The sequence below is a fragment of the Amblyomma maculatum genome, chromosome 3 (genome assembly GCF_055883805.1).
Source record: "Amblyomma maculatum isolate TAMU_Amacu chromosome 3, ASM5588380v1, whole genome shotgun sequence".
Classification (NCBI taxonomy): domain Eukaryota; kingdom Metazoa; phylum Arthropoda; class Arachnida; order Ixodida; family Ixodidae; genus Amblyomma; species Amblyomma maculatum.
The window spans coordinates 36948775-36966945 of NC_139346.1; the positions used below are offsets into that span (position 1 = coordinate 36948775).

At 45.6% G+C, this 18171-nt stretch overlaps 1 protein-coding gene across 1 annotated transcript in view; it reads left to right on the forward strand.

The window, feature by feature from the left end:
• The first annotated feature begins 637 nt into the window (after positions 1-637).
• Positions 638-18171, forward strand: part of LOC146194533 (amine sulfotransferase-like) — a 32510-nt gene continuing 14976 nt past the window's right edge. Inside the window, exon 1 of the mRNA XM_084596585.1 lies at positions 638-1246. Coding sequence (XP_084452711.1) covers positions 766-1246 — 481 coding nt within the window. The 5' untranslated portion in view covers positions 638-765. The remainder of the gene's footprint in view (positions 1247-18171) is intronic.

Here is an 18171-nt window from a genome sequence, read left to right on the forward strand (position 1 = left end):
TTTCACAACGTTGTAAAGAAGAGAACACGACATATACACATTTTATTTATTCCAATAAATAATGTTTCAAGCATGTTTTATTAAACTTGTTATCATACCCTTTTCAAAGTATTATGCGTATTCGCGAAATGGGATGCAAACGTCTGTGCTCTCAGAGTCAGAATAATTTCCATACATGATCGATGGGCGTCGGTTAGGAGGAACACCTAAGCAGTTTCTCATGGTTATTCCGACCACATATTTAATACTACTACAACAGTTTATCCTGCTAGCCTTCACTTACCACTCTGCTGGATTCTTATGCTCATTTCGAGACTAAGGAGTAACCAGCTGCGCGCGAAAAAAAACGGCATATGGATTATAATTCAAGGAGGGAAAGCCTTGAGTTTCTGCAATAAATATACCTTCAGCCCATAAACTCTTCACACTAATTTAACACGTTTCGCTTTGTATTCAATGAGACGAATCTGTTTGTTATTTTGTTTTTCAGACCAAGGCTCTCTGCCAAGAGGAGCGTCTCAGCTTCAGTGCACCGCGACGGCCATACCGTAAAATCATTGACGGTGTACCGCGATGTGCCTTGATGGATCCCGACATCTACCACGAAAGCCTGAAGTTTAAAGTCGGGAGAGATGACGTTGTACAGAGCACGTATCCAAAAAGCGGGACGCATTGGGTGCAGTACATGATGCAGTTGATCCTAAAAGGTGGAGAACCGGTTAAATCATATGACGAATTCACCAGTCACACGCACGCACTAGAGTAATGAGGCACGACGATTGGATCCCTGCGTTACCTATGAGGCTGTTCTTCACTCATTTGCCGCTCCGTCGGCAGGCCATGGGCGAAGAGGCCAAATACGTGTATGTGGCTCGAAACCCGTGGGACGTATGCGTCTCATTCTACCATATGATGACCGATGTGAGCATCTACAAGTTTCAAGATGGCACCTTCGACGACTTTCTGGATGGCTTTCTAGAGTCTGACCTGGGCTACGGCAGCTACTTCGAGCATGTTTCGTCAGGGTACGCGTTGAAAGATGAGCCGAACGTGCTCTTCTTGACCTGCGAAGAAATCAAGCGGGACACTCGAGCTACTGTGTTGCGCCTTGCGAGCTTTCTGGGTGACAGATACAGCCGTGCTCTGGAGCAGAATGAGGAGTTTGTAGAGAAGATACTCCAATGGTCAAATGCTGAGTACATGAGGAACGTCACCGTCATAAACTTTGGGAATAACACCTCGAATGGTTGGGAAACGATGTTCGATGCGAATCGCCCCTCGTGCGTGCGAGGTTTTAATGGTGACAAGTTAAAGTACGCGAATGTGAGGGAAGGAAAGGTTGGAAGCTGGAAGAAACAGTTCACGCGACATCAGCTTATTCGTTTAGAGCGCAGGATTCAAGAAGAGCGAGAAAATGCGTCGTTTATGCATTTCTGGAGCGACATCAGAGAAGAAGCAATCGCTTTGTCAAGAATGTAATTGTAAACGCTAGGTTTCCAGTCCTTCTAGTAGCTGGTTTAATCTGTACTCAACGCTTACTCTTCGTCTATAATAGTAGTTGCTCTTAGTTGCCTAGTACGGCAAATACGTATAGATCTCTAATAGGCTGGAACTTAAAACAAGAGCAGATATACTGACATTGTTTTCACAAATATCGCACATCTTTAATAAAGACGTTCACAACCGAACCTGAATGTGCACTTATTGGTACGTTCTGCTACACACTGCATGGGCCCCTGGTCCGGTTCACTGACTTCCAGCTCTGGGTGGCGTCTCAGTGCGTCTTGCGGAAAAGTGAATCTTAGTCTTACAGCCAATGATCACCACTTGTAGTTTTAACGCGGTAGCGTTAAGGAGCTCGTGTCGCAGAAAAGGCGGTGTCGTCGGCGTCCAGTGAGCGATAAATCCCGGCATGCACTTCATAAATAAACATGCGCTTCATAAATAAAAAGCAAGTTCCAAGATGGGCTAGGTGGGAATCGAACCAGGGTCTCCGGAGTGTGAGACGGAGACGCTACCACTCACCCACGAGTTTTTTTTTTCTTTATTTCCGAGGTATACATGAACAACAAATTGTCACCCTTAATAAAACACTTCAGCTGCCCTTGAGCTGACGCGTGTGAGGTTAAAATTTCTTCAATTTTACCAGGTCATCCAGAACTTCTGCCCACTGTGGTGGGTCGGGGAGCGTGCAGATACATTCCCGTAGATAAACAGCACTTTCAACAAAATTTTCACGTACACTGCGAATGTTAACATCTTCATGCCTTACTTGCATCCGTGTTTTCCACAAGCTGTGGAGGCCCAGAAGCATTATTAAATCATAGGGTACGTCTTCGTTCTCCACCGGTAAAAACCGGATGCCATAAGGGTTTAGTGGTAGCTCTTTTTTAATTGTTCTTTGAGAACGTTCCAATGAAATACTGCATCCCAGCAGTCTAAGAATATGTGTTCAATTGTCTCTGGCTTCTTGCAAGCAGGCAGTTTGTCGTCCAAGGGACATGGATTCCTTTTTCGTGAAGCCAGGTTTTGACGGGTAGAGTGTTCGAGTGCAACTTAAAAAAGAACGTTTTGGCAGCCGGTCGAACTGGCATCCTCTTCACTCGTTTTAAAATATCCTGCCCTGGGCCTCCACGGTAGGGCTCTCGATACAAAGGTGCCGGCAGCATTATTTCCACTAGGTCCTTATACAGCTTTTTCTTGCCAACACTGTACAAATATTCACGGGAAAAACGCACTTCTAACAACTTGTAAGAGAGAACTACCTCGCGCAAATATCCTGTGACAGCACCACGCATGTTTTCACTTGAGGAGACAACAAATCCGGGTAACAGCCTTTGCAGCCGCACTTGCATGACTGTTCTTAAAAAGGTGTCATTTTGGTCGCGAAGAAAAAAAAAAGCGCGATACCACTTGGCGCAGAAACAAATGAATCAAACCGACTCCTCCGCTTTTTAAAGAAAAAAGTAAATTCTTTCACCTCGTGTTTTCCCAGGTCGAAGTCCAAAGTAAAACCGCAAACACACGATGAATTTTTTTGAATGGCAGTTCGTGACGCACATAGAACATTCATTACATACCATATCTTTGAAATCAAAAAAACATTGCAGATGAACGCGCGTGAAAAGATTGACAGTTGCCTTCCCTGCCATGCTTCCGCTTTCTCTCGCACTCTATTTGTTTCTTCCTTCCAATGTAAGCTAGGATCGCGATAACATTGTAGGGGCACACCCAGATACTGCATTGGCACAGAAGACCATTGCAATTGGGAGAAAGAAGCCGGTTCAGCATCCCATAAGCCGTGCCAAAATCCGGAGCTTTTTTCCCAGTTAACCCGACATCCAGTCTGGTCACAAAACTTTTCAACAACGTTAACCAATTCACAAATGCTCTCTCTGCTTTCACAAAATACTGCAATGTCTTCCGCGTATGCAAGTAGCTTCACATGCGCCGATTGAAGCTTGAAACCCGAGATGCATTCATTATTGAGAATGGCCAAGCATAATGGCTCGAGATAGGCTGCAAAAAGCAGAGGAGAGAGTGGGCATCCTTGCCTCACCGAAGAACGCACTGCGAGACTGTCAGTGAGATCGCCATTCACTATAATACGCGTCGAGCAGTTTGCGTACGCCATTCTCACTCCCTCCACGATTACCGAGCCCAGGTTACAATGCTCTAGAATGGAGAAAAGGATGTCGTGTGATACGCGATCGAACGCTTTGTCCAAATCCAGCCGAATCATGGCAACCTGACTTCCAAGCGTGTCTACACATTCCAGTACGGTTCGTGCCACATGTATATTTGTGGCGATGCTGCGACCTCTTATGCCGCACTTTGGTGCGGTCCGACTAATTTGGCTACACTCTGCAATCTCTTCGCTAAAACCTTCATGAAGATTTTCTTCATGACGGTTCTACGGCATGTTTCTAAGGCAACACCGCATTCACTAGAAGCGCTTTTGTACCGCTTTCAAGCATCGAACTCGTGGCTGAGATTTTGTATGTTGATTACAAAATCTCAGCCACGAGTTCGATGCTTGAAAGCGGTACAAAAGCGCTTCTAGTGAATGCGGTGTTGCCTTAGAAACGTGCCGTAGAACGTTATACTGCGGTGTATATCGGTAATTATGAGCATGTTACTTACAGAAGTCGCAGTTACACGAGTAGCGAAGTACGTTTCCGCTACCTTTCTTCTGCGCTCTGCGCACATGCAGAGCCATCTTGCGGCAAACACAGAAGAACCCCTCCTCGCAATGTGCGGCGCTGCCCCGACACGTGGCGCGCCACTCGCCCCTGACGTTTCACCGTGCACCCTCACAGGTTGTAGAATCAAGCGTCTTCCCTTTCTTTAGATCACTATCTTCGCTCACCCGCTTCTCCCCTTCGGGCCGCGCGGGTAACGGTGCGAGGATGCCCCAATACCCTTGCGTTTAGTAAGTTTTCTCGACGAGGTGCAATAACGCTATCGCGTTCCACTCTTGAAGGCGAAGCTTAAGCGTCCCCCAAATTTTATTAGGCGCTTCTTTGTAAGCAGTGAACAAATGAGCCCCTCTCCCTTGGTGTGATACTCGTGCTAGTACGAGCTAATGACTAACCGGAATTTTATTCCAGTTGCTTTTTCTTGTTGCGTATTTCCCCATTCCTCCCTACAAGTTTTCGATTTCCGTCAATCTTTTTAGTACAGAATTACAACTAACCCATCACTCAGTTAAATTGCAGCTAAATGCAGTCCGAAACTCCTCCCATCCACCGCCTTCACCGCGTACCTCGACACTCCGCAAGGAGTCCCCCATCGACTTTATGTTATTACATCGCTCAACTAGCTCCCCCACCATCATGATTTCAGGCCCTCCCACCAATCACAAAGCAGAAAAACAATCATGATTGATTGTAATGTAAAGGACCACTGGGAATACGTTCAACGCCACTACGAAATGTAAAATTATTAATGCCAATGCAATTTTTTCACATTACGTCTGAACAATAAGGCTGGAGATGGATGGGTCCAACGCCTCCATGCGTGATATTCGTTTGCTTCAGGATAATTTTTCCCCAAAATCAATGTGAACAAAAACGTTGTTCATATTTAGTTCTTATGCACAAGAAACGGGTAAACAATAAGCTGTGATTTAGCTTGTGATTAAACTTGAAGTTACGCGAGAGCTATCTGCATGGCAACGCTTACGTTCTTCTTAGACATGGCTTTTGCACATAATAATAGTTTACTCTATGGTTTCAGGTTTGCTTATGCCACTTAAGTTTGGTTTGACCACTTAAGTGCTCTGAGGCGAAAGCGTCTGTTGCGCGGTAGTCTGAAGCTCTCCACTGCGGCATCTCTTTTTCTCTATTTTCACTCCCACCTTCCTCCTTTTCCTTACGGCTCGGTTAAGGTGTCCGCAGAGGATTGTGACAGATACTGTGTCCTATTTTTTCTGTAAACGAATTTGAAACGTCGCTGATGCCGGCTGCACAGAGTTTTCTTGTACATCCTGTGGTGTGCGGCATTCTAGGAAGCGCCAAATGAATGGCGCCGCCCGGACGCCTGGATCGAACTGCCTGCGGGGTTATGTGATGTGATAACGTTATTCTTCAACGAGATAAGGAGGCCCCCTAGTCCCCGCCCCAGGCACGCAGGCCTAAGGGACGGGAGCCGGGACCTCCGTGATCAGAAGCAGGCCAAGAGGTCTAGGTTCTTCACGGCTTCTTCCGCCAGGCGGATGGCTTATTGTTGTGGAGCAGGGAGCTCGCTCCGCAGCAGAGCTTCCCAGGCTTCTCTACAATTGATATTTTCTTTAGCCCCTAGAAAGCTAGCAGATTCCCAGATTATATGGTCGAGGTTCCCGCTCTCTTCACATTGCTTGCATTTATCGTTTTTTCTATCTTTCTTCTGTAACTTCGCCTAGTAATGTCATTACCAATCATGACATCATGACTGAATGCAACTTCAGTATGACGTCACTTCTGGTTATTAGGCATGACCGGATGTGACGTCATGATGACGTTGCATTCGGGCCTATATATGCAAGTGCGCATTAAAGATAAATTTTAGGCTGCTGATGGTGCGATGAATCACGTGCATCTGCCCGCATGGCCTTCAAACTATAGAAATCATATTATACGAGGCGGAAAGAAAGACGGCAAAATTATGACGTCACCATGTCATGCAATCATAGCCAGTCATCGTCATTACTCATGGCTATTTAGTCATGTCTAATGACCAAATATTACTACTTAGTGACTAGTTAGTTCCAATTCAATCCAGACCAGTCCATTCTAATCTATTCTAATCCGATCCTGTCTAATGCTGGGTACAAGCTCGTCCGAAATGCTCCGCTGACTAGTCTATCATTATCACTACTATCATCATCACGCTAGAGATGAATGCGGCGCCACAGAGCTCCACGCCCTAGATCGTGAGTAGCGCATCTTGATTATCCTTCTCTAGCAGAGCCCCCACGTTAATCGATGCCTCTGTTCAGGGAACAGTGTGCTATAGTGCGGTGGGTATATGCTGTGCAGGATCGGCCTCCTGCCTGGCAACCTTTCCAGATGCATGTATATGTTTATCGGAATTTTGATGTATAGACAAAGTGACAGCTAGATGCCGGTGTCACTGTGTAAGACAGGTTGCTGGATGCGACCTGGGTAAATCAGGCTTCTTGCGTGCTATAAAGCAAAAAAAAAAAAATAACCAACGGACGAGGAGTAGTTCGTAAAGCGCTCGGCTGGGGATCAGATTGATGGAGGTTTGATTCGCGAGGAATAGGTTCTTTTTTTAATTTTTTTCCTGGGGAGACCGGCCCAGCGGTCTCACTTAGTACTACAGCGCCGCCAACTGCGGCGGTTGCTAGGCAACGGCTCAAGGTCAGTGCGACCATGGGAACAGTACGCCTACGGCAAAAGAGCGATCACGGCAAAGAGGCGTAGCGGCTAGCGTAGTGTAGCTCTCGCTAAGGCATATATTGATTTATTTTAAACAACCTTCCCAACAAGTCTACGCCCCTACGACTTCAGCGCCATTGATTCATTCGCATCGAACCTGGGAGTCGCACTAATGGCGGTTAATAATGTCGGCTGTTCAGAGTTGGCGCGGTGCTGTGTAGTGCTGCGTGGAACTCGCGTGGATTTATTTTTGCACAGCTGTTTAGGTGCCATTTTTTTATTTATGCGGGACAAACGCTCAGAGTATGGGATTCCCCGATGTCCCTCATTATCTAGTGAAGTAGGCAGAAAAATAAAAGCTGAATGTTCACCTCGTCCCTACGATCGCCGATAGGCCTCCGTCTTATGACAGAAGGGAATACAACCAAGGACATTCAAGGCACGGCTTCCAACATCCCCTGGAAAGCCGGAAAACGAGCAGCACCAGCAGAACGTCTTGAGCTGGATCACTAGTTTTCTTTTTTTTTTTTGCGTGTATGGGCGTGCATTTTTGGGCCTTTGTTGACACTGTTAAGCTCTCTACTACCGTGTTCCCTATTCCTAACCCATGGCCTTCCTTTTCTCTCGTGTGCGTGTGCATTTTTAGCGCTAAGAATGCCGTTTTCCATACTACGCCCGATATTCAAATAACGTGTTCATGAAAAAAAAGTAAATTGGACAGAACTTCAAGTGTATATTTCGAGCATAATATGCAACACCGAGGGAGGAAAGGCTACTGCAGGTATGCATCATATTTCTTCAGGTGTTCTGGTTATATTCACTGTCAAGTCGTTAGAAAGCACTTGTTGAAAAACCGAATTTGGCAGCGTCGTGCCAGGGTAGTGTTCGACCTGTCAATTTGTTTTGCGTCCCCTATGGCCAGTTTGCTCAAATTTAAACGCCCGTTTTTCTGTCTTATTGCATTCGCATCCGTTGTGGCAGGCTTGAAAGTTTGTAACACGGAGTGGTATCGCCCGAAATTAGTGAATTGCGTGGCTTTGATCAGTGATATTGCCTTGTGCTCTGGATTATTGCAGCAGGGACAGTGACTAACTCCCCGGCATTTGTTGTGACAATTTCTGTATGTGCCGTTACTGGGCGTAGATGAAACGCATGTGGTGATAAATGTTTAGTAATGTCCAACGCATCATTCTAAATCAGAAACGCAGTAAGGAAAGCATGATCTCTGTACCTTTATTGCTTAAACCTAGTATGTGCATTATGAAGTTAAAATTTCCCTTTGGCGAAAAGAGGCTGTTTGTGTGTGTATGAACAAAACTTTGAGAACTAGTGTCTCTAAAGACAGTGGACTACACGCAAACAAAGGAGATATATCAGGCAAAAGTAGACAAGCTCAGCATGCAAGACAGTGCAAGGTGACACAGATTGGTTGCCCCATTCCTTGGTTTCGATATCTTCATGAGTTTGGGAATGAAAAAATACAATACAAACAGGAACAAATCACAAAGCTTCAGGTGTGCGGAAAAAAAGCACTGTGTGTTGCACACAAGCAGTATGCTGTACAGTAGCCTTTGCCCCTGAACTCTTACAATGCTACTGAACCACATTTGCACAAGAATGCTGAATTGGGCGAGTTGGTGCGTTTGCATTTTAGGAAGCGTAGCGCAAAGGAGACAAAGACAAAATGAGGGATACACACATGAGCGCTTGTGTGTGTATCCCTTGTTGAAATGATCACAACCTCGCCCATATCGCCGCGCCTCTGATCCACCTTCCAAAGGATAGTATTGCCTTTGATGGTATGAGGAGCAGGAGTCAGCATTCAGGCAGCTAAAACAAGCCCTTCAAACGCCACCTATAGTAGGCCACTTCGATCAAGTTGCCGACACTGAGCTCCACACCGACGCTAGCAACAAAGAACTGGGGGCAGTACTTGTGCAATTGCAGGACGGCGCTGAGCGAGTTATTGCGTATGCTAGCCACGCCCTTTTGAAGGCAGATTGTAATTACTCCACAACGGAAAAGGAGTGCCTCGCTGTCATCTGTGCAACAACAAAGTTCCGACCGTATCTTTACGGCCGCCATTTTCGTGTGGTCACCGACCACCACTCATTATGTTGGTTGGCCAAGCTGAAGGATCCCGCGGGGCGGCTTGCTGGATGAAGCCTTCGACTGCAGGAGTACGTCATCACTATTTTATTCAAGTCCGGCCGAAAGCATCATGACGCTGACTGCTTGTCTCGAGCCCCCCTGGAGCCGACGCCAGGAGACGATGATGACGCTGAAAGCTTTTTTGCAGTCTTAAACACGGCAGATATGGCGGTTCGACAAAGACATGATCTTCAGCTTGGCCAGCTAATGGCGCACCTTGAAGGAGACGACGACGTGGTACCTCGTGTTTCCGTGCGTGTCCTGCCTACAGTTAAAATTCGGAACGGCGTCCTATACAAAAAGAACTTCGACAGCAACCAGACATCGTGGCTTCTTGTTGCGCCGCAAGATCTGCGTAGCGAGATCACGGAAGCTTGCCATAATGATCCTACAGTTGGTCACCTTGGTTACAGCCGAACATTTTCACGGATTCGGGAAAAATATTACTGGCCCAAACTTGCTAAGTATGTGTATAAGTACGCAAGAGCTTGTCGCGAGAGTAAACGGCGGAAGACGCTACCCACACGCCCGGCGGGCCTTCTTCAGCCAATCGAGCCGTGGAGTACCCCGTTCCACACAATCGGAATGAATTTTCTTGGCCCATTTTCCACGTCCCAGTCCGGCAATAAATACATCATAATAGCGACAGACTATATGACGCGCTATGCAGAGTTCCGAGAAGTTCCGTCTGCGACGGCTGCGGAGGCACCCTAATTTTTCGTTCAGTGTATTGTCTTGCGGTATGGCGCAGCGGCAGTTTTGATCACTGACCGGGGTACCGCATTTCTGGCACAACTTCTGCAAGAGATCCTGCGTCTAAGCTATACCAGCCACCGTCGAACTACTGCGTATTAACTTGAAACCAATGGACTAACGGAGAGGTTGAACAAGACGATGGCTTATATGATCGCCATGTACGTGGACACCGACCATCGAAATTGGGACAAGGTGTTACCTTATGTTACGTTTGCTTACAATACTGCAGTGCAGGAGACAACACGTATGTCACCTTTCCAACTAGTGCATGGCCGAAAGGTCACTACAATGCTCGATGCTATGCTATGCTGCCGCACGAACTTTCTGACGGCGTCGCCGATGATGCTTGACTTGTATGCGAGCGCGCGGAGGAGGCTCGACAACTGGCACGACTCGACATACAGCACCAACAACGTACCGACGCTTATCACTACAACCTTCGGAGACGTGACCTGGTCTGGAATTAGACACCGGTTCGCCGTCGAGACCTTTCGGAAAAACGTATGAAGCGCTAGTTTGGACCCCACACGGTTATTCGTTGCATCGGTGACCTCAACTACGAGGTGCTTCCCAGCGTAAGCCGGTCCTCCTCAGGTCCTGAAGTTGTCCATGTTGTCCGGCTTAAGCCGTATTACTTTTGTCCCTGAAGGAACCCTTCAATGGTTTCTCCGCTGAACTTTTATCGCGAAACAACACGTGTAGACACTAATCGTGCTTTTGCTGGTCCTTTCTTTTTATTGCGAAAGCAATACAACTTTCACTTGCAAGCCTTTGCGGTGCGACGGCGCCGCACATGAAATGACCTTTCGCATTTGCTCTGTGTGACGTCAAGCCTCAAAGCTGGGCGACCAACTCGCGCCGTTCGTGAGAGACGGCGGTGCGCATGAACGGCGGCCTAACTCCCGCTCTCCCCGCCAGGAGTGCCACAGGTGTTGTGACGTTATACAGCTGTATAAAGCGGCGACCGACTCGCGCCGTCTGTGAGAAACGGCGGTGCGCATGACTACGATGCCGCCTACTGCTAAGGCAGCTCGCCGTAATGAGCGGATGAAACAACGGCGAGCTATGGAGGCAAACGAAGAGCGTGAACAAATCGTGCTAAACAACGTGCCCAGTATGCAGCTCGGCGTGAACTTGCAGCCTCTTCAGTGGAAACAGTGGAAGATGAGACGGGTAGTGTTAATTTTATGGAATCGCTCAATGCCATGGACAGTGATACCGAAGCCATGAGTAGTGTATCTCTCAGTAGTGGAGAACGTTGGAACATGACAAAACGATTGAGACGTGTCCAGGAAACCCAGAAACAACGACAGGAACGGCTTGAGAAGGAACGTCTGTTGAGTGACAAGGTACATGAACGCCAAAGGAAAAGACCTGCCGAAGAAACACCCAAACAGCGAGAACAGCGCTTGAAGAAGAAGCGGGAGAAGTCGCTCGCCAAGGCTGGCCTGACCAACCGCGAGGGCGACCAGCGTCGTGAAGACTGTGAGAGAAGAGGCGGCAAGTTTGAAACGGCCACGCGTGAATTTCACAGACGTTTCACCAACAACCCGTGCGGTTATGCGTGTTCCGTGTGCGACCGGTTATGCCACAAGGATAAACGTACACCGGTTAGTGCATTGATGTTTCCTACTTTGCTGAAGGCTTATCCACTTCTTTACCGATCATCAAAGCGTCTTTATTGGCTTAATCAAAATTGAAACATAAAGTGACGCCATGTGGTATTTAGAGTGAATCATTGTATAACCACCACAGTCTAACCATAACAAGCATATCCAGAAGCACCACCACCAATCATACATTACCTGAACCTGGGCGTAGCCATGGGTATTGCTTTCACAACCTACCGGGCTTAACTCAGCTAAGCCTCTGCCAAATTATTTTCGATTAGCATCGAGACGAGGCTTCTTTCAGAAGGCAGGCAGTGCAACGTCCGACGAAGAAGAAGCACGATCGCTTGAGAAAAGTCGACGCTGCTGCCGCGACTCGCGCGCGTGCTGGTTCCGCTGCTGTTGTGCTGGACTGCGCCGTTGTCCTGTTGACCCGAGGTATCTTCTGCCATCGTGTCCTTGTGTGTCAGGAGGTGACAATATGTATAAATAACCATACAGATAATAGTATTTACCAGTTAGCTCTGTTAAGGGGTTACCTATTGGCGTTATACCTACGTACTCCTGCCAACCAACCTTTTGTATAGCTTCTTCTAGCATGTTGCGAATAAGAGCGAGCAGGTTACATAGATGAGGGTCAATGACAATGAACACAAGAAAAGTATCCCAATGGATAAAACTTTGACATGAAGTTCTCGCCCTGAAGAGACACATTCACTTGACTGGCAATATTTCACGATAACTTGACAAAATCTTCTTTCATTGTGCGGCTGTCAGATTCATAACGTGTTAGATACTGATGAAGCAAAGTTTAAATGAAAATGAGCCGTGATAATGCTTCCCTTTGCTAAATTTAAACAATTAGTTATTCAGTGCACTTCTCACCACAATCGTATCCCTATCATCATCATCATCATCATCATCATCATCATCATCATCATCATCATCATCATCATCATCATCATCATCAGCCTGACTATACCCACTGCAGGGCGAAGGCCTCTCCCATATTTCCCCAATTAATCCGGTTCTGTGCTAGCTGCATCTATTTAACCCCTGCGAACTTCTTAACCTCAACCGCCCACCTAACTTTCTGCCGATCCCTGCTACGCTTTCCTTCCCTTGGAATCCAGTTTGTTCCATAAGCGACCGTCGGTTATCCTTTCTTCGCACTACATGTCCTGCCCATGCCCATTTCTTCTTCTTGATTTTCACTAGAATGTCAGTAACTTGAGTATTTCGCTGACCCACTGTGCATACTTCCTATTTCTTAATGTTACCCCTACTATTTTCGTTCTATAGCCCACTCGAGGTTGGTAAAGGATGGGTTGGCGGCCGTGCATCAAGACCGCATTCTTGCCATCAACATGTTGAAGATGCATTTTCACAACAAATTTCGAAGTTGTTGGCGACAGGCTTTCCATCTGTCCATCTCTCTCGTCTGTCAAAACGTGTTTTAACACGTTCGAGGAAGAGCAAAACGGGGCAGATTGATGTTGGTGTGGCGACGCGGCGAAAGAAGGTGGCTGCCATACCTTACCTCCATGGCGTTTCGCAACGACTCAAGAAACTGGCTGCAAGGTACGACGTTGACGCTGTATTTACCGCGAGAAACAAGATAGGAGGCTTGTGCGCCAGAGTTAGAAAGGGGCTCGACAATGTACCTCGTGATAGCTTTCGTTGTGCAGTGTCACATAAGAAAAGGTTCACCACCTGCAGAAACAATGTGGTTTATCGCATTACGCTCAACTGTGGCCGGTGCTACTACGGGCAGACAGGCAGATGTGTAAATGTGTGCCTGACGCAGCACTCTAATTCCCTGGGAGGGAAGGCGAGTTCTAATCTTGCGCTACATGTGCAATCCCGAGATTGTCAGTCGGAGCATGACCCGTCCCTTTATGCGCCTGATTTCAGTAATACGAGTGTAGTTTACAGCAATGGTAAACAATTCTGTCGAGAGTTGGTTGAAGCATATTACATCGCTAAGTCTCAGGACAAGTGTGTGGCTAAGACATCGGTTAGCCTTCATTCTAAGGAATTAGCTCTATTAGAAAGATCGTTAGTTAGGCCTTGACTTATATTTGGCTTTGAATTTTCTTTTTCATCTTCTCAATTTCCTGCCATTCCACCGGTGGGGTTGTGCGCGTGCTTTTCGGAAGGAGTCTTCGTTGTTTTCTATCGTTCAATAAACATTCAGTTGCTAGTCCAGCCTTGTCCTGCCCTCTTCTTCCCTGTGTCTCGACCTTTGGCTGGTAAATATGAACCCTTACCAATTTGCCCAGTCGTCAACCTTGTTAAGATGCAACTGTTGTATACTTTCCTCTTGAGCGATACCGGTAAGCTGCTAGTCATAATCTGCGAGTGCTTGCGAAATGCGCTCCATCCCAATCTTATTCTTCTTGTTATTTCCTTTTCGTGGTCCGGATCTGCGGTTACTACCGGTCCTAAGTAGACATATTCGCCTACTACTTCCAGTATTTCGCTACCTAATGTAAACCGCTGTTCCTTCCCGAGGCTGTTGAACATTACCTAAGTCTTCTGCATATTGATTTTTAAGCCTACCTTTCTACTTTTTCTATCTAGGTCATCAATCATTATTTGCAGTTCATCCCCCGAGTTACTTAGCAAGGCAATATCATCATCAATTTGAAAATGACTGAGGTATTCTCCATCTACCCTTATCTCTAACTGCTCCCATTCCAAGTCTCAGAATACTTCCTCTGAGTAAGCTGTGAATAGCACTTATGATATCGTGTCTCCTTGCCTAACACCTTTCTTTATGGGAATTTTGTTAGTTTCTTTATGCAGAACTATGGTTGCTGTGCAGCCACTATATATAACTTCAGCACCTTAACGTACAGCTCGTCTACCCCTTGATTTCGCAATGCTTGCACAACCGTCGAGGTTCCTACTGAGTCAAATGCTTTTTCGTAAACAATGAGTGCTATGAATGAAGGCTGGTAATATTCTGCACATTTTTCTATCACCTGGTTGATGGTATGGATATGATCGATAGAAGAGTACCGTTTCTGAAAACCTGCTTGATCTTTTGCTTGATTGCAGTCAAAGGTTGTCCTGTTTCTATTAGCGATTACCTTAGTAAATACCTCATACATAACAGACAGTAAGCTGATTGGTGTGTAATTTTTAAGGTCCCTAGCGTCCCCTGTCTTATGAATGAGAATGTTTACATTCTCCCATGCTTCCGGTACCATCGATGACACGAGGCACTGCGTATACAAGGTGGCCAGTTTTTCTAGCACGATATCCCCCCGTCCTTCAACAAATGTGTAGTCATCAGATTCTCTCCTGCTGAGTTCCCCCTTTGCATAGTTTCTAATGCTTTCTTGACCTCGTCCTTCGTCACTTGTGGAACGTCTGACTGTTTTTTCCTACCGCCAATCTCATTATGGTCCTGACTACTTTGGCTACTGAAAGGCATTTTATATTTAGCGTATAAACTGAATTCTTTTCATAGCTTGTCCTGCACTGCGAGTCTGAAAAGCATGACAATTTCCAGCTGAAAACTGATACATACAAAACGTAGACACAAGCTATAAGCGTTTCACACGCATGGACGGTGATCCTAACTTTTTAAATTGCGTTTTGTTGTTGTTTATTAGTTCTTTGCACACCAATTCTCAACATCAGCAAACATTGCCTTTCCATTCTGAGCAATTTGGCACAGCGAGCCGTGTGTCGTACTTGAATAATTAAAATAATTATCTCATCGATTACACACTAAGTGTTTTTAATGAGCATAATCAAGCAATGGCTTTTCATTGTGAGCGTAATTAGCACCTTTGATCCCTCTCTTTAAACGCTTATTTTTTCAACATTGATAATTAATTGGTCAATTAAACACTTCATATTGTCTTGTTTAGCATTATTACGTGTTGGTTTTTCATTGTGAGCGTTCTGAAAAGTTTAAAGACCTCTTTTTTATTTTTCAATTATTGAAGTTATTTTATTGACCAATCAGACTGTAAAATGTTCTTGATTATCACCATCAATCATCCAATCATCTGCTTTTCATTTTGCCCATTTTGACACATTTGAACAACCATTTTCATTTCCTTAACTAAATAATTCAATATAATGAATTCATGAATCGTTATTGCATATCACACAAAAGTAAACCATAATCAATATAACTAGAAATTATTTAAACGCATTTTTTTTCAAAGCAGCTCTGATTATATTCGGCAAACTCTGAAGGCAGCTACAACGCCGACGGCTCTTTAGCCGCAAAAGTTGTGTAAGTTTTCGCTTAAAAATTACTTACCTCGCCTGTTCAAGTTCCGTGCGCCACAGGCAAGTGTCCTCATAAAATACAAAATTCGATGGGCAATGTTGCATTGGTCACCAGATTCGCGGTACTTAAAGCCGCATTCGTTGGCATTCAGCGCAGTGGCCTCTTCCCTGCCCACTTATATCTTCGCTGCCCACTTATAGCACAACAAAATGAAGTCGTATGGCTGATCAGGCGCTCTAATTCGTGGCTATCAGAAAACGTGTCCGTGTCATATCGTGATGAAGTGTATTGCGTCGATTTCGTTGCAATGCGCGTAAATAGGCCTCCGTGCGCACGTGCTGACACCTACTGTGTGTACGAGTTTCATTTGCTATTTGCTATCTTTGACGACCCTCGGGCTCGGCACCCCGGAACAATACGCACGGTCATGTCTGCCTAATAGTGGCAGGTACAACGCAGGTTTAGACTGCTTAGGGAGAATGAACTTTCTGTAGCAAGCGTCGTGACCAGCCTTTTTGAAGATGACGTTCACTCACGCACGGGGGTAAGGTGTCTGACTCGTGCTTGTATCGAACTATATAGTTGCAGAAATGTTTTCGCAAGCGTTCGTTTGCGCAGCTTCGTGAGCGGAAACTTGCGGAATAGAGAACTTGCATGTTATCGCCGGTATTTTTGCGTCGATTAGGTTTATGTAGATTGCATTATGAGGGTTAGCAATAAAGCAACTTGGCCTGTGAAATACAGTGCTTTCTTTCCACCCACGCTCGCGACGGCTTGCTTTAGCTTTCATCGATACGGACAAAGACCGCCACTGCTGCGAATGTGATATTAAGGGCGCCGTACGCAACACTTGAAGTACCTCAACAGGGTCACAAATTTTTTTCGAATCCAACCGGGCCAGCCGGAGTTCTATCGTTCTATATGGAGGCGAAACGGGAAGGGCGGCGGTATTCTGTGCCGTTGCCTCCACAGTTAGCTCTGGCATACCGCTCAGAGCTTACTGCAGGTGCCACGGCTCTACAGTGTCCGCGCGAATATATACCGACCCTAGGCGCTGAAACGAGCAGCGCCCACGCAATGCTGCTGGCCTTCATTATTTTATTTTATGAATATATCAAACCATGTGTGCAGAATCTGTCCGCGGAAAGTATCAGCAGAGAGTTTTTCACCGCATCCTCAAATTCGGCCGCCTGGATACCCAATTCGACATCGTCCGAATTTACCCACAAATGTTGTTCAATCTAAATTTAATCTCGGCAATTCAATTTTGATCCCCAAATGTGGGTGGCCCAACTCCAAAACTTGGCGGCCTGGAGCTCCGACATTTGACCTCGTGCATATTTGATGAGCGCAAGCTCAGCACAAGATCACTTCACCTTAATGCACACAAAAAAATAGATATTAAAACAAGTAATCAATGAAGGTAAACAAGAAAATAGGAGTGCAGAAAATACATTTACGAGGTACATCTTTGTGTTTATGTCTTGAAGAGTGCGGGCTTGAAAATGCAATAATAGGCAAGTAAAAAAGATCAATCTAGGCTGATTAGAAATGCAGTTTACTTTTACGAGGTGTAAAGTTTTTACACTTTGCATTCGGTTAAGCGTATTATCTGGCGACTATATCAGTTCGTGACTACCTGCCACGATTTTTCTTATCCTGCGTTGTCAGCGATGTGCGGGAATTTCACAGCTGCAATTTCCTTGAGGTAATGGTCGTTTTATTTTTCATCGCTGTCGGTTAGAATGATGCATGAGGTGATTTATACAGATTAGCAACTGGGATCGACGCAAATATTGTACTCCTGCGTGCATCACAATCAGCATGTAAAGGCATCCGCATGGCTATTTTGAGTAATGTGTATACTTATCATGTTGGCAGCGGTTTTTGTACCACAAAGTAGGAACAGCTCGGTGAAGAAAAATAATTATACACAATAATTTTGTGTTTTGCGACAATACTATTTCCAAGCGGGATAAAGTCAAACGCAAGCCTCTTCCCCAGCTAGTAATCTGAGCTCCGCACTTCTAACACTATTTCGCTAGTGCTTGCAATTATGCGCACCAATATTTCGACCCTTAATTTCCTTTGGATAACGCATATTTACTTGGCCTTCTTCGACATGGAATCATCGCAGCATTTCGGTCGTCTGGCAATAATATCGGAAGACTAAAAAGTTATTTATATTCAGCGGTCGAAGCGGATTCTCCAAAAGCAGAGTTTCTTTTTCGGTTATCAACACCCGTGAAAAAAATCGAAAAAAAATGTATGTAATAAAGCTCTGCAGCTCTAGAATATACGCCACTCACACTCGGAATTGTAACCTTGTGCCAATAATCAAGACAAGGAAAGAAACCATATTCAAGCCTAATATTTTCATCTCCTTTGCTATAGGCCTCGTCAGTTCGAAAAATTATGCAAATTTAAGAAATACAACAGTAATCATTGGTATAAATGTCAAGCCAGTAATAAAACATTTCCGAACTGGCAATCAAATGTATGCAGTACGCTGTATAAT